This window comes from Gasterosteus aculeatus, chromosome 13, assembly GCF_964276395.1.
Source record: "Gasterosteus aculeatus chromosome 13, fGasAcu3.hap1.1, whole genome shotgun sequence".
NCBI classification, from domain to species: domain Eukaryota; kingdom Metazoa; phylum Chordata; class Actinopteri; order Perciformes; family Gasterosteidae; genus Gasterosteus; species Gasterosteus aculeatus.
This window is the reverse complement of record NC_135701.1, coordinates 18,899,996-18,923,614: the sequence shown is the minus strand read 5'-3', so window position 1 is coordinate 18,923,614 and position 23,619 is coordinate 18,899,996. Positions and strand designations below refer to the sequence as shown.

General features: G+C 44.5%; 1 protein-coding gene across 1 annotated transcript in view; it reads right to left on the bottom strand.

Annotated features, from left to right (window-relative positions):
• Window positions 1-23,619, bottom strand: part of LOC120830948 (transmembrane protein 132C) — a 152,259-nt gene that overhangs the window by 64,047 nt on the left and 64,593 nt on the right. Inside the window, exon 4 of the mRNA XM_040195985.2 lies at window positions 7,532-7,666. Coding sequence (XP_040051919.2) covers window positions 7,532-7,666 — 135 coding nt within the window. The remainder of the gene's footprint in view (window positions 1-7,531; window positions 7,667-23,619) is intronic.

Genomic DNA, 23,619 nt, shown 5'->3' with positions numbered 1-23,619 from the left:
GGGAAATGGGTGATAGAGCGAAGGGGAATAAGCCAATGGGATTGGAAGGGTTATTTAAAGCGTGGCCTATAAAACATTCAGAAAAGTACGGTGTGCGTGTTTGAGTTTGTGCGTTTAGTCACGAGTGCATGCGTGAAATGTGACCGACGCCGCGTGTGCGTGTTTTCTTTGCAGCCGTGATGAACCCTGTGATCCCAAGCAGCTCATCCAATGAATCCAGCGTCTGTGTGTGTGTGTGTGAAGCCGGTGCATATGTGTGTGTGTGTGTGTGTGGCCGCGGTGGTTTCAGTGAGTGACAGAATGATGCTAAGCGAGGCTGTTCTCATAAACCCCGCCCATATCGGCGAGGCCTCATTAGCCGGCCCAGGTCGTCGCTCAGGGCGGCGATAAGAGTGTCGGAGCACACCAACGCTCACCAAACCGCACGTAATGAATGAAACAAAAATTGCTGCCTTTGAAAATCACTTCGCCCCCTTTTTTCCGTGTAATTGACAGCTGGTGTTTTCCTCCGCTTTGGTGAAACTTCTCACAAGCTGGAGGATTACGGGACCTTCCTTTGAAGAGGTGTCACTTCTCACCTTGTGCCTGCAGAATTTAATCTTCAGCCAAATAACTCAGTAAAGAGTGTTTTCGGGAGGACTGTCGCGCGGGTCATCGTGCCTAATTGGATGACGCCATTGATTCCAGGAGGTGGAAAAATGACGGCGCACATTGGAGACGAGCTGATGGATCTCAGTTGAAGTTACAAGGTCTTAAATCAAATTCTTTCCGGGGATCAATGATACCAAAAGCGGTATCTTACAGGATGACAGGAGTATTTTAAGGAGGTTGTTTCACTGCACAAAAAACGCTGCCAAAGAGAGATATTTTCTGTTCACTGGTGTTTTTTCTTTAAACCTGCCTCGCCTTTTCTCTCAGTTCCTACTTTTATCAAACATTTCTCCATCCTTTTGTGCCGTTTCCATACAGCTCACAAGCCTTTCTTTCTTCCATCATCTTCTTCATAAAGTACATCCAAATTGTTCTCTCAGAATCCCATAAATGTAAAGCCTGGTCGACGATATCAGCTGCAAAACTTGGACATCTTTACAGCTCTCTGTAAAATGATTGTTTGGGACCAAATAATTCTTCAGGGTCAAAATGTGAGAAAACAAAAAACACAAAGTTGGAACGTTTTGCACTTCTGCCAGCCGAATATTCTTGGGCGGAGTTGAAATAGAAAAAAGTCAAGCCTTAAAAAAACATATGAGTCCATTTGTAAGCAATCTACGGAAACAGGGCAAAGAGGGGAAATGGGGGAGGAGGAGGACATCGGTGATGCTTCAAAATACGATGAAGCATCTGAAACACGCATTGTTTGAGTGCCGTGTAAATGAATGCACTTTGGGAGACACTTTTGGCCTCAATTCCGTATTGAGCAATAAAGGGAAGAGAGAATAAGGAAGGAAGGACCATAAACAGCATCTATTACCACGGCCGTGGTCATTTCCTGCTCCCTCACATTAAAGGACCCCCACAGACTTTTTCATTTGTGTCTGTGTGTACTATCTATATTACCCACATGCTTTTGTTCTTATATCTCATTCAGGGACAAATCTATAAATACAATACATGAAAACAAAGAAGATCGGGGTGAGACGAACAGCAAAGCGAGAAGGTTTTGCTATTTTATGGGAATTTTAAAGAGACGATTACTTAAGAGTGTTGAAAAGTCCTCTGCAGCCATCCGGCCACCTGGATAATTGGGATCTTTTCTTGTTGAAGATTTGGCCTTAGGGCTAGGCCTGTGTGTTAGTTAGAAGGCCAACACAAACTATCCGATCGCAGACAGCTTTGCTGCGGCTTAGACAGGTTTTCAAGGTCAACTTTTCAGTAGTCACATCTGACAAAGTGACGAAAGAAAAATGCTGAACTCTGCGATTCTAAGTGTAGATGAGCCAATGGATGCTGGACACAAAATACTTTATTCCCCATAACAAGTGTAATAAAAGGCTGTAAAAGCCAGACGCACTCATAAAATAATGTAATTGCAGCGCAGTTTTGTACAGTACTGAATGTTACAGATTGGACGAGCAACAGACGGAAAGCACTAATGAACAGAAGGTGAAGGTCAGAACCGGCGCTGACCTTTGAGGCCATAATGTATGAATGATGACGCTTCTACTGACGCAGTGGACACTTACATTAAGCTAGAAGGAAGGAAAGAAATCCACTACTTGTTTAGTACTTTGTTTTTAAACCTGAATCTTAAACATCTTCGCCAATCAAACTCTGGGATTTAACGCCGAGCGCAATACGTCCACCGTGTGTGTGTGTGTGTGTGTGTGTGTGTGTGTGTGTGTGTGTGTGTACACCTGTATACCTGCGTGGCATCAGGGGAATGTCTTTAGGTTAAAGTAGGTCAAGTACTTCGGCCCTGGTTGGAGTGATGGAGCAGAGAAATGTCGTACACAAGAACACACACATTGACCTTGCTTCCTTGCTGTATCTTCCACACATACACACACACACACATATATATTCTGGCAGTATAGAAATAGGATTTTTTTCCTCTCCGCGGACAAACACCAGCTGTTTCTCTCTCATTTTTCTCCCTCTCTCCCCCTCCTGTTGGCAGAGAAACCTCTCTTCTTATCCTTCCTCTCTGCTGCGGTGTTCTTAATCCTCATGTCTGCAAACGGAGGCTGCAGACGTCGTGGCCCCACGTCCACGTGTGTGTGTGTGTGTGTGTGTATGTGCGTGTGTTAGTTTGTGTATCCCAGGGAGACGGACAAGCACTCAAAACAAAAGCTCCCCGTTGGGTTAGTTTGTCTTTGCAAACGACTAAAACCAAACACTTAACCCCGGGACCTGCATCTCCCGCACTTGATGTTTGAACTAAAACTAGCACTAATACGTCTTAATCCTCACACCTGTGTGTGTGTTTCTGTTTGCAGCGGCCTTTGTTTAGCGCATCCTTCAGAAGATGAAAGGATCCAAGAATGTTTGGAAGGTTGCACACAGAAGATTGACTCGACAGAATCGATCAGAGACTGAGAGATCTTTGTACTTCACAGCCAACAGTAGTCTGGACATTGTTATGGTTTATTTAAAAAAAGAGCAAACGCATCATCCTCTACACATACACACACACACATACGTGCTAAAGCAACATGAGTCTTCTTTTTAGCGTCCCGTTTGCACATATTTGCATTAGTATTTGAACTCCTGATTACCTGAACATGTGAATGTTGGTACACTTTACAAACAGGTTTGTAAGGGTTAAAAATGTCATTGTTGTATCTGAACATGTTAATTCTGGGAGTGTGTTTACATGATTACTTTGGATCTTGGATGTCTTATTACAATTTGTCCACAGTGGCCACATAATACACAACGCGCTACATGTAGAAGTAAACAAAGGATGACGTTTTCTGCCCTGATCTTAAAACATTAAAGGTTACGCAACACTATTGATGATAATTAACCGACGATCTCCTTGTACATACGCTTTTTTGCGCTTCTTTGTCTTCACCATAGAATCAACTCTTGAACCAACAAAGCTTTCATAATGTGGCCCGTGGTGTTAACGCCTCAACTATTCACTAACTGGCACCTCTCATGTTGAAACGTGTCATCACTCTTTCGGAAAGTGATGTATTTCTGCAACGCTTGTGGTTCGGCTTCTGCGGAACTCAGTAACTGCAGGAAACTTGGGAAGCGCAGTTCAGCACGTGCACCCGCACACACAGACACACACACACAAAAGCAGACGAATAGCACGTCTCTGTGCGGAGTGCGGGCAGTGCATTACCCCAGTTGGGCCATCGAACGGGGCCCATTAGTGATAATCTATAGATCTAATCATGATCACGATGTGGAGCGCTGCTCCCGTTCTGGGATCATCAGCCGCGCTCAAACTACGGCGCGTTTTCCTCGTATTACTCAACAGAACGGACAAAGGTCGTCCCGAGCTCGTCCCACTGCCTGTTTGTTCCTCACGCAAAGAGACAGAACAGCTTACACAGAGCGAGGAACATATAGAGGAAATTTACGAGTCAGAAAACAACTTCCGAGAGGACGGTGCTGTGTAATGACAGCTAAGTGACATCAGATTGGCCAAATACCGAGAATCGGCCAAATCGGTAAAGGATGTTACTGCATAATCAATGAAAGAAACAAATGAGCGCTGAAAACTGATCAAAACGTTGTACAGGTTTTTTCATGGAAAAAGGCTTCCCTTGGCGAGCGTGATGACGGAACCGTAATTAACACCCGTGGAAACAATTGTTTCCCATTTTGTCCACATATAACTGTCAACCTACATACTACACTAAAGTATTACACATGTAAGACAGCATACACGCACCCGCCTCACAGAAACACACAATACAAGAAAAAAACACCCACACACACACACAGCCAGTCCTACGCCTCTGTTCTAATGACTGCATCCCCTCTCCGCACAGCGCCTATTACACGCGTGCACCCAGCGCCGTATCACGTCCGGTCGCGTCACATCACATCACACAGCGACAATGCTTTAGCAGGAATCAATAAGCAAGATCCACTGTCAGAGGAAGCAACCGTTCCGCCCTTTCATTCATAAAGAAACGCACGACGCTGTTTCACGTCTCAACCGGTAATATCTCATTAGAGATTAATACAGATCAGCTCTTTTAATTAGCCGTCCCGCCCTCGCAATCGCTGATAAAAGCCTGTGATCCTGCCGCCTGGAAGCTGGCAACGATTGGCATGTACTATGAGTGTGTGTGTGTCTCTTCCATGTGTAGCCTGCATTCCTGTTTCATCAGCGAGGGAAACACACCGGCCTTGTCTCAGCCGTGGTTCTTGTGTGTGCGCGTGTTTGTGTTCCGGCCTGTTTTGATGCATGCATTTAAATCAACGCGTGTGTATATTTGTGCTCGTCGCATCATGAGCAGATCTTCTAGGCTCCTTTTTTGTGATGCATCAAAATATCAAAGGTAGAAGTAGTCAATTCAACTGGTTCTGTAATGAAACGAGTTGCGATCAATTCGTGGACCCGATGTTCGCATAATGTTACTCTGTCAGTGAAAACCTTTTGAGTTTGAATGGCAAATATTCCACCATCACCATCAAGTAGATTGTGTACCGCTGCAGGGGGACGGACAGCTTGACGATGGGAGTCGGGCTCAGCAATTAAACGTATGATTCCCAAAGGCGTTCTGATGTCGCTCCAAACTAACCTGGGTACGTACTTCATCATCCTGTACGGTCTTAAAAAACCTACGACGGAAAACTTTTCCCTCCTGCTCTTAATGAGAAAGTTCAAAGCTGTTGTGTCATCACTTTTATTTCCCTCAGTTGCCACGTTCGGGTCGTCAGTCAAGGCTGGATGTGGCTAACGGCGAGCTAAGTGGTGATCACTGCGCCGGGGTCCTGCTATTATAGTTTCATGCAAAGGCAAGTCATTCATCAGCATTGTCCTCAAGCAGCAGAGAGAGAGGGGGGGGGGGGGTGCGCACTTCAGTCACTCCATCACAAGGTTGAAGGAAGAGATGGATGGAGAAAGAAGAGACGGTGGGATCTCATCTGTGTTTATTGGTCGAAAGCTTTCCAGCTGTCTGACACCAAGACATGTGCAAACAGACACACTCTATATTTGGCAAAAATTACACCGGTGTGTAATTCAGTATTTTCTGCTCCGACAAACGCGTGTGTGTGTGTGTGTGTGTGTGTTCTGTGCTGCATTTGAGTGCAGGGCAGATTCAAGCATGTGAATGTGTGCAGGTGTGTGACATGAAAGGTGCAATTTAGAGTCCACATTTAGTCAATTCACAACTTTTCGGCCCCGCTGTCAATCACAGAGCTGGAAGGGGGCCGCTTGTGTGTGGGTCAAACCGCGGTCACGATCTCCTTCATCAATAGCATTCCATGTACTGTGTTACATCTGCACTATTTTCTATTGCCCGTTGAATCTGTTTTCCATCTTATTTTTATATTCTTTAAGCAAAACAGTAATCTCCTTATCCCCCTCCCTCCCCGTCTCATCCAGAGTCAAATTTAAACCGTCTTTGTTATTATTTTTATCGACACGGCGACAACCTCCCACCGCTGCACTCGGGTCGAGTGCTGATGAACCGTCACATTGGAGAGAAAATAACGAACAGGTAGTATTTACTCTGCCGTTGCTGGTTTTTACCCTCCTGACCCAAACTCACGGGCACAAATCCACGTGCACACGCAAACATACCCGGCGGAACAAGAGCAGAGCGAGTAAGTTAATGGCAAATGTAGCGTGACGGGTCAGTGCTTTCCACTGCTACTCGCCAGCCCCCCCGCGTGCACATGGAGGACTTACTGGGAACAGGCTGAACATTCCTTAATATGTCGACCTAAACATTGTCCTATTATTGCTATACTCATAATAAATATGAATGTATCGCTACCTGGAGGATGCAGACACAAACGTTACGGATCAGTTCTGCCATGCGACTTCCCCCGCTGTTGAAAAGTGTTACAAAAATGTGTGTCTGAATATGCAAATGAGGCACCCATGTTTATTTATTGTGTTGAAAGTTCGGGTCAAATACTTTCAACGAGGCAATAATGATATTTTCTTTATTTAACAACAATTTTTTTTAGGAATAAATTGTTCAAAAAATGAATCAGGCTCTGAATGATAAATGAGGCCTCTAACTGCAACATTTAAATATGCAAACAAGGCGCCGTCACAAGGCGAAGCGCCTCGGCGGCCCCGTCTGCTTTCTTCCCTTTCTGCCTTTTCCTTCTCTCTTCCAACGTTGTTTTCTCTCCAGGTGCCAACAACGTAATTGCTTTCTACTTTTGAAGGCCAGTCAGTCAAGTCGTTTCTCGGTTTCCACCCACTTCACAGAGCGAAAGACGGAAGGCAGAGGACTTCGCCCTCTTTGTGTTTTGTCATCCGCCCGGTTTGTGCTGCGACGCGGGCGTTGATCACTTGAGGTTTTTGGTTGAGGAGAAGTGAGCGTGTCCAAGCGTCACCGCATGAGTTTAAATCAACATTGTCACTTTTGTTTTTTACTTTTGGCTGTATGGTTGTCGTCTTTTGCCTTTTGCAAATGTGTATTTGCATGTGATTCCTTTCCTCTAATTTGAAGGAAAATAGAGAGAAATATCCAAACTGAGCCCTTCATAAAATGAAAGTATTCGTCTTTGGTGTCTCACCTGAATAAGAAATAATAATAATAACAAACAGCTAATTGGTCCCTGCTGCAGAATCCTTCACTCTCTTTTTTGCCAAATAATATTGTACGCAAATGAAGATGCTTTTCCTTGGTGCAGAATAAGCAGACAGATATTTACTGCACAGACAAATACAAAGAAAAAGGAACCAGACGGGAAGAACCAGAGAGTGGAGACCTTCAACAAGGCCACGCGTCAAAAAGAATGTGTGTAAATCCGCCCTTTGATTTAGATCCAATACAAACTGTGAAAGGTTATTTTCCCCCTCCGTGCTACAGCAACAGTCGTTTTTCATCAATCCTGCTCACAAACTAAGCAACGCGCAGCAGCCGCGCCGCGGTCCTACCTGTCGGACGTGGAGGACGCCCTTCGCTGGCAAATCACCGCCAGCGATCCCGGCGCCATTTCCTGTTTGATCTCCCACGCCACCAGGTTGCTGGGTTTCACAGCCAGGAAGTTGATGCCCGCCTGGAACCACACCCTGCAGGGAGGGAGGAGGAGAGACACAACGAAAAGTGAGAAGAGGACGAGAGGTTAAAGGTCGCACGAGTGCCATGATTGAATTTGCGCTGCTTGGAATTTCTTTGCCGTTTTAAATGGATCCTGCCAGCGTGGGGCCGCCTCCCGCGGTTCATTTTGGGGACAAAGGATTGACAGGAGAAGGTCTTATCAAAGTTAACATTTGAGAAAGCTGCATGGAAGACCAATCCGATGTTTGCAGTGCCGGAGATGAGATCTAGTTCACACAAAGCCACTTTGCTCATGAGAAAAGCGACAAGAAACAGACAATTTCTTATAATGTAATTGTTTGTTCAGTTCTTCTTGTGCTGTTTCTTGTCCTTTTTCATCCCCAAATGCTACTTTCCATCCTCACGTTCACTTTATCTTCCTTTTGCTCAGTACAAAAACAAATTGAACCTGCTAAATGTCCGACCGAATTGTGGCCTCCCTAATCCTCTGCCTTCTCCAGTTCCATTCCTCCCCCCTTGAATTAGATTAAGGCTGCCTCTTCTTTCCCGTCCTGGTGCTCCATTAATCTGGGTGACTTCTTCTCTTGGCTCCCTGTGCTTCTACGTCATCATTTCCTTTGGATTTCCGTTAGAAGCCCCGCCCCTTCCCTTCATCCCGCCTTGTTTCTACTCCTCCTGCTGCACCGTTTCCTCGTCACCTTTATTTCCCCCACCAGATCTCCTCTTTCATCTCTTTTCCTCACGTCCTCCTAAAGTCTTTCATCCATCCCTCTGTGATTTCCTTCCCTGCCTTCCTCCCTCTCTTCCTTCCCTATGTACCTTCCTCCACCCTTCCCCAACAATGCATCCTATGGTTAATCTCCTTTACTTTCTTCCTCTTCCTCTCTTTCTCTAATCCGTCCCGGTGTGTTTTGCTCTAGTTATCACTTTGAGACCCTCCCTCAGTTTATCGACGCGCTTCACGCACAGACATGCAGTTACTCTACGACAAACAACAAATACCAACACACAACTTTTACCTCCACGCGGAAGGGAGATAAAACCCTGCCAATCCTCTTGTGTCTCTCTCATTAATATTTCTTATGCTTGTTTTGCTTCATGTCTCGCCAAAAACTGCAAACAGCAAACGTGCCACGCCCGTCCCTAGAAAGGCTCTCCGCACGTACGTTTGCCTCGATGCGCCTGTGAGTGTGTAAACAACATGCGGTTATTTGCACAACGGGAAAAAGCCTCTGGTGAAAACTTGGAAACTCACTTTATTTTCCTGTTTCGCTCAGAACAAACGCGTCTTGGTTTATTCTAACGGCGAGGAAAACGTTCCCCGGTTGCTACGGAGGGAAAGTGAGACGTCTACGTAAGTGTAGACATTGTTCGAGTCTAGTGTGTCTATGTCCCTAAGCACCAAACACTGTGTGCTCGTGTGTGTGTGTGTGCACATTGGGCATTCCCCCTCTTTGATAATTCAACAGCTCGATGTTACATAAAATAATCATATTTTTTTTTTAAAAACAGCAATGGTTCTGCTTGGTGTGTTTCTTCCTCTGTCCTCCTCCTCAGCCGACCCGCAATTTGAGATAATCCACAAAAAGGAAAATTCACTTCACCAAGGAGACGGCAAAGAAAGTACATAAAACGTGAATAAAACAATACTGCAAAAGAATATTAAGTTCTCCTCTCGGGCCAAAAAGCCAACAAGAGAGAGCACAAATCGTATGCTTGTTAATGGAACATCAAACAAATTCTTAGCGGCAATCATACAAAAAAAGCATCGACAACAAATTACAAGGAGCGAACTAAACTGTGACACTGTGACAGAAAGTAGAGGCCTGTCAGTGACGGAGGCAGACGGCCAACGATCACAGCTGACACGTTATCTGAAGCGTGACAACCAAACACTGCAGAAGGAACTATTTTCTGACAAATTGCAGGACGTTTCAATCCGATCAGAAATGACAAAACAACAACACGCGGCAGATTTGAGACGAACGAAAATTTGAATGAAACGCTTGATACAACTTCACCCGAAGCGACTTTTCCTGTGCAGAAATGTGTGAGGTGACCTCACAGACCCACTTTGCTACCAGACACTCTCAACTACATCAGCCCACTGAGGTGACTTCAGCTATTAAAACACTTATTTTAACACAACTTAGAAGTTCTGTATGTTCTCATCTTAAAGCAAAAGCTGTGTTGAAGCGGCTCAACGCTGCTGGTGAACACGGGGGAGCAGAGCCACATATTTCCCTCAGTGAATGTCAAATGGGCGGTTTTCCACGAGGCAAAGGTCAAACATGTAAAGTGGAGTCTTCCCGAAGTGGGTCAAGACAAGGGAACATTAATCATGGCTAAAATAGTATGTGTGTCAAGTTTGTAAGAACAGAATGAACCGTTTTAGTTGTAAGAATCTTTTGGTTGAAGGACTTTATGACTGCGACTGCTAACAAAAGAATGGAATTACTAAGTCTGAAAATGTGATTTTTAGTGCCAAGATCACAACTAGTGCGCTGAAGCATTGTTTTAGGCCCTCCCGAACAGTCACTTTCCATCCATGTCCGTCCAAAATGTCCCCCCACCATCATTTTGTCCTGATGGACATTTGTGTAAAATCGTCACGTTTAAGGTATGAATTCTGGAGTTGGTTTGGGGCGAGAAAAGGAGTGAGGTCGCCGTGACCTTGACCTTATAATTAGATGTTTGTGGGAAAAGGTGGATTGATGGCCTGGATTATGAACACCCCCCCCCCCCCCCCCCCACACACACACACACACACACACACACACGCACACACACACACAGCAGCCCTGTTTTCCCATGTTGCATCCGTCAGGACTGTGGCGTGCTCGTGTCTGACGGGGCGTATGTCCGTCAACGAGCCGGATGATGGACAGGCCTGCGTCCCTCAGCTGCTTCAGACACGCGAGCAGCAACAAAGCCTGACAAGTGTCCGTGGGACTTTCCTTCTTCGTCCGTCTTTTTTTAGATAATACATAAAGACAAGCAACCCCCCCTACCCTCTCTCTCTCTCTAGATATGACACGTTGTGACTTATTTTCTATCTGTGATGTTATCAAAGCAAAACTCTCAGTGTAATTCACCTACAGCGTTATTTACAGGAGGAACTTTACCATTAACAGCCATCCGGACTCATCGCTCTCATTGCTCCTGGAGGCCACGAGGAAGCTTGCAGAGCATCACCATTGATTACCTCCTGTGCCTTGTGTATAGAAACTTCGACAAAGTGTGCGGATGGAAAAGGCAATTCCTCCAAAAGCTACATTGCTGTAAATTGTCCCTTTGCTCTTTTTAAGGAGTGATTTATTCAATGTCCAAGGGGAGCTCTTAACTCACTCCGGCTTATTCTCTGTGAAATACACTACTTCGAAAGTTCAGATTTCGCACCATCTTCAGCTGCTGGGTAAGAAAATCAATAAAAATACAAACATCTGAGTGTCTTTAATGAGTGTAAGTAACTTAATCAATTGGCCTTTTATGACTACCAAGTGTTTATTTACCGTGAAAAAAAACTAAGCAGACCAAAGTGAGAAAACAGTTGAATGGAGAAGAGGAAGTAAATAAATGAGAATGAAACCATAGCTTAGCCCACAGGAATAGTGGCCCAGGATAGAAAGCAGTATGATATGAAGATATGAAAATGTTCTGCTTGTTGTCCCGCCTCTAGTTTACACATCGAAGTACATCTGATCCCCGTCGCGCTTCCACACCAACACGCCATCGCTCTCTGATACGACTATCAGCCCAGACACACGGTCCCGCAGACCTGTGAGTCACATGTATGACAGTGTGTGTGTCTGTGTGTGTGTGTCACTGCAGTGTTAGTGAGAACTCTGGTTCCTTTGAGCAGCTTCTGATGATAGAAGAAAATGTGTACACGCATGTACAAAACATGTACACTCATCAGTTAAGACTGAATGGATGGGGAAGGTAGAAAGATCCAGGCAAGGACTCGGGCCTTGATTGACCTCTATGAATGGAAGTCACATGGTCAAAACGTATACAAGAAGGATGTTTGGGCCTTTTTCCTAATGGCACATAACAAAGTAAAATACATTTGTGAACGCTTTTATCATACAGGAATATTAGGATCTCTTTTCTTCAGCTTTGTGTTTAACCTCACTTATTTCCATTTACCAAGATCAAAGTGGAGACCTGTGACATAAATGTTTTACTCTACTGTGAGCTTGTTTGCTCGTTCTAATACTATTAAGCAGCCATTCGTAGCGCTGGTCTTGGCGATCAGTCGGCCTCCTGTAACGGCTCAGGGAATTGACTTATTTTGCGGTTTCATTCATCGCTAAACGACTGAATAAAAGTGGCAGAACGTGGCAAAAAGCCTAAAAAGTCGACTCAGAAGGCCGTCTTCTCTTAAGGAGAGAGCAGAGCCGCCATACGCTGCGTGTCAGAAACAGCGTTTGCTGCATTTACAGCAGCAGATGTGTCCGAGAGACAAAAGTAAAAGAAGACATATTGTTCGCCCGAAGTTGCCGCTGGAGCAGATGTTTAAAGACAGGAAGCGTACACCAAGAGGCACGGCAGACGTTCCCCCTGCTCCCAAACTGAGCCAGCACCCGCGGGTGCCTCCAGTGGAAGTAGAACAGCTGAGGGACGAATTCAGCTAAGCTGTGTGTGAAAGCACGTCAATATCTGTACGTCCTCATGATTTACTTATGCGATAATGTGATATACATTTTTCGTATAATGAGATGACAACAGGGTGAATAATTCATCTTGAAGAAAATGTGCCACGGTTGAATCAAATCCCTTAACTGATAATTCGCGACTTTAAGAAACTGCCCACGCAACACATTAGAGTCATTGGAAGAGCGGACAAAGGTGTTTTTTGGTGCTTTTTGGTCAACAACGTCATCATCGGACATGAGCGGCATCATAACAAGTCAACTGTCACATCGCGCTTTGTGCGTTTCCTGCTTATTGAGAGGAAAAACCACCCGTTGGCGGAGAGGAGACGGCGCTACTTTCCCTGCCAGTGACGAGCTGTTTGCAGAGAAAGTGTAATTCTGTGAGCTCCTCAAAAACGGGCAGTTTACAAAGACCTACACACCTGTATGACGCATCAATACTTTAATGATCCACATCTTTGTTCTGCCTTGTTAGAGGCAAGAAAGTTTGTGTTTTCCTTTTTGAATCCTTTAAACATCTTGCATCCCCTGACAGCTGGAGGGCAGGTTTTCCTCTGAAGATGGGGTGATGGGCAGCCTGGCAGGCGAGGGTTTCAAAACAGTGAGTGAACAGGTGGGATGTTTGTTTTTTTTAAGATACAGTGAGACAGATGGGAAGCTGTAAAGGAAAAAAGTCCTCACAGACTGTTGTTCGACGTTTGAAAGGAGGATGTAAAAGAGCCCCGTTATGTTGGTCACAGGTCAAATGCGTCTCACATCTGTTGTATCTTCCTACCGAGAAGTTATTCTACTTTCGATGCATCTTCCCCCCTTTGGTCACTGCCATTGTTGTCTCTTCATTCGGTCTCTCATTCTTTCCGTATTAGCTTTTTATCGAGCCGTCCTTCCCTCACATATTTATTTCTTCCAGTTAAATATTATCCATCACGGCCGTTTTCCCCTCAAACATAGATTATTGCACCAGAAACCTTCCTGAGGCGCTTTCTGTAGCAGCTGCACTTATAACTGATGGTTGGCATTTAAAATATGCCAAATGTTTCATTCCATTACATAAATTGAGAATGCCCTTAAAGAAAAGTACTTGAGTCTTTTAAATGCTTTCATAAAGGCCAGTTTACAAATACCCAGCAAGGACAGCTAGCGGACACGGGAATGATAACTTTGCTATGAGGCTGAATAGCGTGACGCCACAACAATTCCTGGGGAGACGGTGTCGTTGACACGTTAGACCCACGTGGTTTTCCTTTGGCCGTGACATCACTCTGCAAGGCAACGCGGACACTTACCACCAGGGTACGGAATGCTAATGTGGTTCATTTTGTACGGCATGAACTCTACATACTCTATGTAACTCTACATAGTGTGTGCGATTCACTGTTTAAAGCTAAAGTTTAAGAAGGATGCTCAAGAGACACGAGTTAAAGGCCAAAGCATCCCCTCGTTCAGAGGACAAATCTGGTGTGGCTCCTCTGCTGGTATCAGCGTTCGGCCCAGTTCGCGGCGAGCCCATGCAATACTAAATATTCTAGCCTTTGAGGCTAATGTCATCGAGCACAGTGCTGTTGATAGTTATTACAACTGACGGGAGGAATCTCACCTCCAGTTATTCTCACTGAAGAACAGCCAACCCGCGTTGAACATTATCGCATCTAGACCGGTTCTGCTCTGCTTTCTTTCCCCTCACCTCGGAGGCACTACTGGAGCGAGCTGCACTGTCAGAACCTCATTATTTCAGCCGTTCGCTGCAGACGGTGATCCAGTTGAACCACTGCAAGGGACACCGACGTTAATGTTGACAATTATTTCCAGTTTGTATTTCTGAAGTTGTCTTTGACAACACAACAGAGCTTTTCTAATAAAGGGCGAGCGAGCAACCACAAACCACCCACCCACGTGACCACGCACACCCACACACGCGTTATACAACTGCCACCCCTCTCTACGGATGCTCTCGCTCCCTGAGCAGCTGGCACTCCAGTTACATAAGTACGCTGCTAAATGACTATTGTAATAATGATGAAAGCTGCTGGAAGACAGTCGCGTGTGTCTGTTTGTGTTCGTTTGAGTCAGCGTTCGGTACACACACACCAAGTGGTTTCCCTTACACCTTAGTCTCGCCTACAGCCAGTGGAATTGGCACATGTTGACCGACACATGTATGGATTTCTTCCATGTGCTCCACTTTCTTTCCACACGCCAAAGAAATACAAGTTAGATGACTCTGAATGGTTGTTACGCAACACGTCGGCATATATTAGGTGACGTCTGTTTCCCCTGTGTGTGATTTTTTGCTGATTCACTTGATTTTGCGGCGCTGCCGTTAAAATGAAAAACGAGCAGGGGCAGATCAACAAGTCACTGTCGTAAAACTGTAAATGGGCTGCATAAGTGTAGCTTTATGTACTCAATGAATAATTACTCCTGACATCCCTTAATAAAAGTCCTCACACTTTGTCAGTCGGTGCAGCATTACTGCAGGTACAGTCATCTGTTCAACGTGCTGCAGCGGTCACACAAAGCACTTATCGTATTAACAAAGTGACCCCAACCTGCAACCGGCTGACTCTCTGAAGCCTCAATCTCTCCCCGTGTTGGATGAAGCCAACGTGCAGCCGTCCGGCTTGCATGCAGCAAAGCGTGGGACTATTACAACCGCTGCCATTTCTAAGCAGGACGCCGATAATGTAATCTGCACAGCTTGATGTTTGGTGACAGAAAAAAATCAAATAAAAATGGAACACACATGGAATCAAACCGCCCACCCTCCTTCCCACCACACATCGGATTAGAACGACATATTTCTCTGCAAACAAAGACGCAGACAATGGCGGTGGGTTGCTGGCTGTGGCAGCAGCTCCAGGCTGGTTCTCCAGGCTAATGTCCCAGATTAGCAGTGTAGCAGCCACAGATAACTTTAAGCAGGCGGAGAGTGGAACACTGAAGGAGGACTTCTACCACTACATTTGATGAGTCGGACCACAAATGAAAGGGAATCCCGTGCAATTCCCTTGATAGGTGTTGCAACATATTTAATATGTCAGAGATCAGAGCTATTTAGATTCCCATCATGCAACAAGAGGAGGAGGGCGGTAGCGATCTGCCGATAACCTTCATAACGTACATTAAGGGTAATTTGAAAAGCCCTCGGGGTAATTTACTGGAGGTGAATAGCAAGACAACAAGAGCCAAAGACCCATGGAGCCCGATTCTGCTGCTGCTCTGACAGAAAGTGGGGAACCTGCCTCCTCAATAAGTCGCAGCATTCAAGGTTTATAAGAACAGATGTTGCTGTCACAATAAATGAAAGAGAGAAGGAAGAAGAAAGCAAGGCAAAAACAAGAAATCCCACTGAAACCAGCTAGAAGTCTAAATCAAAATGAGTCAAATTCGTGGATTCTAAATTTACTTTAAATCCTCTGAGCCAGAGTCAATTTTCATTTCTCCAGATGCCGCTGCCCACGCACAGGCCCTGCCCCCGTCCTCTGGTCTGAAGCAGAAGCCTATGATTTGTTACATCTCCACACCTTTGCTTGATTTAATGCAAAACGCAGCTTAATTATAACAGTCCCACTCAGCAGCTGTACTCGGCTTAAATGTCTATAACAATATATTAAATAATTACAGTATTTCATTATTGCATGCTCACGGATTGATTGAAAACGCAAAGATTCCCCCAAAACGGCCTTTTTTCTTTGTAACTCAGATTCTCTTTCAATCTGACACTGAACCTCAAAAGTACCAGAGAGGATTGTGCCGCTGTAATCAAAAGGGACTTCAGGGAGTCGCAGCCGCAATAACGAGTAAAGACGGTTCTACCGATATAGAAACCATGAGGGCGAGAACGGCTTCCTCGGAGGGGCAATAAAGCTGTGCACGGCTCATTTGGACCGAGAGAAGAAAATGTAACAATCCGACTTTCATTCAATAGGAGGGGGAGAGATCCAAAAGGACGTCAATAGGAGATTGAATGTGTGTTAAATATGTCAACAGAACTCTGGGAGTAGAGACTCGTCGATGAGAGGACGATCACCAGAGTCTGAGGAGTGTTTCCTGGAGGGAACGACACGACAGTACACATCATATCAGGCAGGCAACGACAAGCTTTTAGTCTGGTTGGGAGGCTGAATTTCATTAAATTGACATAAGTGAGTACGGAGTAAGTGAAATGTTTGCTTTCTTCATATGCGATTATCTTTCTTCGAGTTTTACTTGTCTATTCTCATCTTAGTGAAAAAAAAACTATACACACAGGACCTTCAAAAGACTACATATTTAGTTTCAGTCAAACTGATCAACATCTTAGTCTGTTTCGGTCTTCAGATTATGAGGTTTCAATCAATCTACTTATAGGGTTGTCAGAAGATTTTAAATAATGAACTTAATTTTTAAATAAATCGCACATTTTGAAATTCATTCATCTCGATTAATGTGAATGAATGTTGTTGTTATAATGCTGTTTTTAATGAATGTTTGTTTTTCTTCTAAAGACTAAATCTTACGAGTAAGGAGTACTCACTTTAGAAAATGTGTATTTTTGACATCGTTAATGTTATTTTTGACACAAAACTACACAGGTTTTATCATCTTGGAGGCAGAATTCCACCGGGTGGAACATGGTGAACTAGCAACTCTTCAAGCTAGCTTAGCCTAGCAGCTAGCTTAGCCTAGCCGTGCTTTAAGTGGTTCGTTTTCCACTCACCCCCCTTCTGTTCGACACGTGGAGGAATTCCTCTGCACAGTCCTCCCCTCTATGTCGCGCCTCTGTTTTACTTCCAATGCAAAAAGCTCTCTCCATCTTGAGCTAACGTCTTGCGTTCTCGGATCTCCGCGTTTCGTTTCCGTGGCCAACTTCCGGTTTGTTTCCGGAAGTAAACAAAGGTACGTTAACTCACGTTAAAACGTTAAAATATTTAGTCACATTAATCTCGGTCACATTAATCACATAGATTAAGGCATTTATGTAGACAGCCCTAATAAAATATGCTGTTTATCAAATTCATATTTATATATATAACCACTTGTAAGCAGAAAGATTTAGAAACTCTTTTTTTTGTTTGAGAGCATGTCAACATTCAATATGTTTACCACCAAAAGGCAATTCATTCAGAATCCTCATTGTAAGAGAACCAGTGTCACGGTATGTCACTTTCTTTCGAATTTCAGAAGGAATAATCAAAGCCGGCTAATGAGCTAAATACAGTAGTAGTTTTAAAAATATGCAATAAAAAACGATGACGGCCACTGGCCAGGCAGAGAGGTGGGGTCAGAGAGTCAGACACATCCTTTTTGAAGCGGCGGATCGACATTTCTAGATTCTAGATCAGAGAGTGAGACTATTTACAAACCCAAAAGAAACGCCCAGCGGGTAAAACAAGAGAGGCGCCGGAGACGTCAGTATGCTATTTGCTGAACTTAGAGCTAAAAGGTTAAAACAGTCGCCCACTGCGGGAGAGATGCAGCACCTCAGGGTCCCATTAATGTCATTGTAATTAAAAAAAAAAACTGTAAAATACTTCATCCTTCTTTGTGCTTCGGTAGCAGCGTGATACGAAGAATCGTGCACACAAACGCACACATGCACAAAACACTGTCTGGCATGTGGCTGCAATTGTGCTTTTTAAAATGGCTTCTTACATACTAGAAATGCTTAGTGAATGCGCTTGTTCGTGTGTAATTGAGTCACTTGGAAGATAGAGAAAGGATAAAAAGAATAATGTGAATTTGGAGTTAAAGACCAAAACAGAAACGAGGAATAACAACCAGATGGAAAGCAACAGGTAGATTACAAGTCCTACAAGTCGCTGCATGAGTTTACATTGATGCTTCTATTCTATTTACCACGACACAAAGGAAGTTTAAGGTCTTCGGGGCATTTCATAATAAAAGTTTATTTCAGATTTGTGTTTGATTTAGGTCGACCCTACGCAGCTAGACTCTATTCACACATCAGCCATCACATTACATTTCATTCGGGGCTGCGTATACAATTTTGACATAATTATTGTGGTAAACACAAGAATTGTGTATCATTTTAAAGCCGAACCATTGGTCCAAACTGCTGTGCAGACTCCCTGAGAGGAATCACCCAACAGGGAGCCTTTCCTTGTTGGTCAGCGTGTAAGTGTTTTCTTTTCTTTCTTTTGTTCCACCCGGGGTTCTATTGTGCTGGAAGAGTAGCTTTTTTAAAAGCTAAAAAAAAGTCCATCAAAACGGCGCTCGAAGAGCCACAATCGCTCCTAGTTTCTTGTCACGTGGACACAATAAACATGACGTTTTTTTAAAAAATGAAAAAGTTATTTAATTCTGGCATTCCGAAGCACGAGCAAAATGAATTTAAGAGAAGGAGGTCAAGACTCAGAGAGCAGACTAGGCATCAAATTAGGAGGAGTAACGTGCTGAAAGACAAACAGGAATAAATTATATTGTAGCGAAGACAGGAGAAGACAGGGAGAGGATAAGTGACAAAGAGATGAATTAAGAGACAAAAGGATATGACAGCACTGCCACCATGACCTTTAAGAGCGGACGGGAAATGGCTAAACAACTCACACAGTGTCGGTGTGTGTGTGTTTGACAGACATCTTTGTCCCCGTTCCGTCTGTCTTTGGTCCAGGTGCTGCAGTGTGATAACACCTGCGCCCTTCTCCTCCCTCCCGGCCCGCCTAAGTCCACTGATTCAATGGACCGCTGCCGGGAAAGCTTGTTTCCGCTTGGAGAGTCGACTCTTTGGAACTCATTCAACAAAAACATCCAGTGTAGACTTTAAGGAGCTTATTCAATGGACTCTGGGAATTTATTTGCCACGGCTGACTCATCTGCACCGGAGTATGGAGTTAACATCAAAATGACAAATAGAGGTGGCGGAGGCCTAATGGCGAGCGAACCGAGCGGCTCGCCGGAGGGTCACGTGTTCTCGATGGGTCCACAGAGGACAATCTGTGCAGAGGAAAATGAGCGAGACTCAGTCGAATAAGTCTCTTCTCCTAAACCGTGGTGCTGAGGCGCCAGGTCTGCCAGCGGCAAAGTAGCAGAGGACTAATGTTGTACCGAGCATCTCCCGAGTGAATATGTGTGAAAACGAGTGCCGCTGAGCTCAGCAATTTTGATGAGTTGATTTGATCCAGGGTCTGAAAATATCCAGAGCAAGATAGACATTTAAAACAAGGCCACATCACGTGCAATTTAAATAAAACAAAAGTGTGCCAGTGGCCAATTACAACTCTCCAATTGTTTCTCTGTGAGATCATGTTTGACTTGCTGGACTGAAGATAAGATGTTTACCGCCAGTCCAGAAAGCAACAAGATTGAACTTGGACGATATCGCTTTTGATGAAATCATCTTTTTTCTTATAAATATTGACTTAACTTTGGCTTTCACTTATTTAAATCTAACACATTGCATAAACCACAAGGCAGCGGCGTCTTCTCAAACAGCCACAACAACCTATGCTTGGCGGTTGATTGATACTTTGGAAATAGATGTGCTCAAAGGGAATATGGGTAGAATACGGGTTCCTGCATTACTCGCCAGCAATATACAAATCACTTCTAAAAAGTGACCAGAGAGCCTCAGCTGTTCACAGACTGCACGTCAAACGTCTCCAACCCGCCTGCTGTCAGCTACGTTCCTCGCTTCAGTCAGTGGTGTTCAATCAGCGGGCAAACTCACTCCCCCTCCCCGCCCACCCGTTTTGCCGTGATGGATCGCGGCTGGTCTCGTCCTCCTCTTCTCCTCCCATGTCCTCTGTCAATAACAGAGATTTCCGGGGAGGAGAGGTGGCGAGAAGAGAATAGAGAAAAGCAAGAAAGAGGAGCCGAAGTATAGCAACGGTACAAGGAAAGAGAAACAATATTTGTTTTATCTGGTTTCCGTGTGTTTGCTCAAGAAATGGGCTTAATTCTGGCTGTGTATCGTAGAAATTGTGTAGTAATTAAACACCATCAACACCGGATGCTGAGATTTCAACATAAATATTAAAAAGCAGCACACGTACAAAGTTAGAGATGGAGGTTCTGCTCAGTTCCCTCCTATTTCAATTCAAACGTTTGAATATTTATACCTCAGGGGTCATCATTACTCTGGTCGACAGTTACCTGAGTAATGATGGGCGGGGCAACTGATTTAGCATAAAGTGCAAAACGCTCCACACTCCAGCGTGTTCGGATGGCTCGAGGAAAAAAACACAGGACCTTCAAGCAGAAGATGATTCTTTGCGTCACATGCCAAACTTAAAATAACGTTGATGAGTCAATTGTCACAATACTCAACATGACTAGCAAACTACCTCACGAGTTGTTAGTCGGTCCAGCTAAACCTATGTGACTTTTTCTTACCTTCCTTTCGTGCAGCGACAACCTCTATCCAGCACTTAGGTTACTCCGCATCGAATGCCATGGGACTCACTCTCATCCCCTCAAACGACCCACAATCCCAGTAATCCTTTATACCTTGTGTGCCTCACGGATGTTCAATCATAGCTGTGGGAATATCTACCAACATGGTGGCCTGCATCTGCGACTACGTGTCTAACCGGTTCAAAGAATGGTTTGCTAGATAACTGCCTGGTTGACTGGTGGGATTGGATGGATTGATTGTTTGTTTGGATGACTGACAAACTGAGTGAAGGGTCAGCTGGGAAGCTGATGACTGCACAGCTGTCTGTCTGTGAAGCTCGCCGCAAGTGTGCATCTTGAAGCTGGTTTGACTAAACACGCATGTGCGATTAACGTTTGATTATACTCCACTTTATCTTCTGTTTGTGTGTCCATCAGCATGCCGTTTCCACCACTTCTAAATACCTTCCTGAACCTCCTCAGCACCTTCCTCTAGCAGTAGGGGAGGAGGGAGGAAGAGGCCGGGTCATTTGTCATGTTACATATTCAACATGTGTGTGCAAGCATGCATATACATTTTGGGGGTTTCTCTCCACCTATCCACGCCATTGGAGTCCATCAGTACCTGTAGATGTTTCTCCACTGGTGCCTCCCACAGGACTCATCCTATTACAGCTACTTTTAAAGCACCACTGGGATCCCGGCGGCTTGGCCCCATCCATCTGTTGACACTGACATTGCATATATGGGAGAGCGTGGGGCTGGAGTGGAAGTGAGTTTGTGGTTTTGCGTGTTTGCTATCAATCAGTCATTCGTACACAGTACTGACAGGCGTCCGGGAAGTCTGTCCTGTTTACGCTCAAAAACGGCCCCAGAGGGAGGCCTAAACTGTAATGACAGTACAAAGTGGAAACTATTTGAGAAGTTTCTCCAGGTACGTATTAAAATGGTAAGCTATTAAAGAACGGGGCAACCAGTATATTGCAACAAAAACCTTTCAGAAAATGGTCTAAACTTTTGAGCGTGTAATTTGTAAATCTGCTGAAATGACGGTGTTACTTTGGGATGAGTCAGCCAACAATATTGGCAATTTAAAGCCCCTAAATAAGGAGATTAGGAGTGTTGTAGGATATTTTCTTTAGATTTAGCGCAGGCCATCGTCGGCAGGGGGCACGAGGAAAAGGTCGTGGAGTAGCTCAGCCAATTTGGTACAGCTGTTGTCACGTTGCACCGTAACCGAAACAACTGCCAGCTACTGCACGGGACACACCTGAGTCAGCTGTAAAACCTCAACGCCATCTGCCGCTCTTTCAGACTTTGCAACAACTAGTCGGTAACACTACAGGAAAGTCAAAACTGCTAAAATGCTGAGAAATGGTTAAAAGGCCCTTTTTCTGCAACTTTCAAGTGAAAGAAATGCAACAAAATCAGACAAAAAGGTTTAGTAACCACCAGATTAGTACATTTCTGTGTTACCAAGAGTCAGAGATTTTCCCATTCAAATAGTTGCTGTTGGTTATTATACTTCATACTGCTGATAAAAAAAGCTGTATTTTTTTTCCAGCAGTGACCATTTTGATATCACTTTTTAATTATTCCCTCTGTTCACTGTTCATTCAAGCTTGTATACAAATACTTTAATTACTTAAGAACTCCAGTACTACATTATTCTTTTTTGTCTCCGACAAGTTACTTCAATGCCACATTAGCCGTCCCCTAGAAAACTCATTACAGGCCATTCTCTGTGATCCAATGTGCCTCTGCTGCTTTCTCTATTCTCCACTGGAATAGAGCTCTTCATCCCTCCCTCTCTGTTCCCCTCCATCCCTCCCACATGCCACCTCCGTGCTGGAGGACTCATTATGCAGACCAGCTCTCCCTGCGTCTCTCTTATCGCTCTCCACTGGAGTGCTCATTACTGTCTCTCTGTCCCTCTCGCTCTCTCTTCCTTTATATCTCAATGTCTGTCTGATAAAAGAAACACACAACTCAGCCATTTCTGAGTTGTTTCTGGTTTTGTAAAAAAAAATGGCAGAAGGACACTGCATATCGTATGAGCTCATTTTTACGTGTGGAACCTCCTCTGGATGTTGAAATGGAGAACAATGTGCTGTATTGTTGCACACCTGTGGGGATACGTGTCTCTGCACGTGTGCACATGTGCATCTAAAGTAGAATATGTAGCTTTTGAAAGAAGGTCTAAATGGCACAGAAGAGTAATGGAGTCCATTAGCAATGAAATGCATTGTCTCCGAATTTCCTTCAGCTTCGGGGGGTTTTCTACTACGGCCTTATTTCTCCTGGCTGCTGGTCGCTTATGCTGGCCAACGTCGGCTAATTGGAGCTATCGCTCTGCTTAAGATGCTTCAATAACACACATTAAGTTAGTGAGGCTGCACTCAAGGCCAGACGCCGTCCCGCTGTCGCAAACTGGAATTTCAAAGACGCAGCTTCAGCCCCCCTGTTGGTGTGATCCCTCCGACCTGAATCAATTACCTTACATTACATCAGGCCTTAACGCCGCGCTGGCACGGGTCAAGCATCGGCACTCTGCATCAGCCAAGCAGAAAAGTCAGTGGCCTCAAGATGACTTTTACCACATACTGCTTTCACTATTAATTTGGAAATGTAGTGGCTCCCCGTAATGTCATTAGCTCTGAAATCTTCATTAGGTGAACCAATACGAACTGTATCAGCTTTTTGTTTTGTAACCTGCCGTTAGTTATTTCCCAAATATCACGATTGTGCATATCACATTTTATGAAGAAAATTATGTCTGTTTTTTTGTAATGTAACAGATGTAATAGAAAAGCATGGAGTGACTGTAATGTCTTTAATAGAAAAATAGACTGAAATGCTTTGGGAGACATCGCCATCTGGCCAAGGATGGCCAGACATAAATACTATGAGCCCTGAAGAAAATATCATCATCCTCAACAGCAGGTGTTTGCCTGTTGGAAATCAAATTTAAC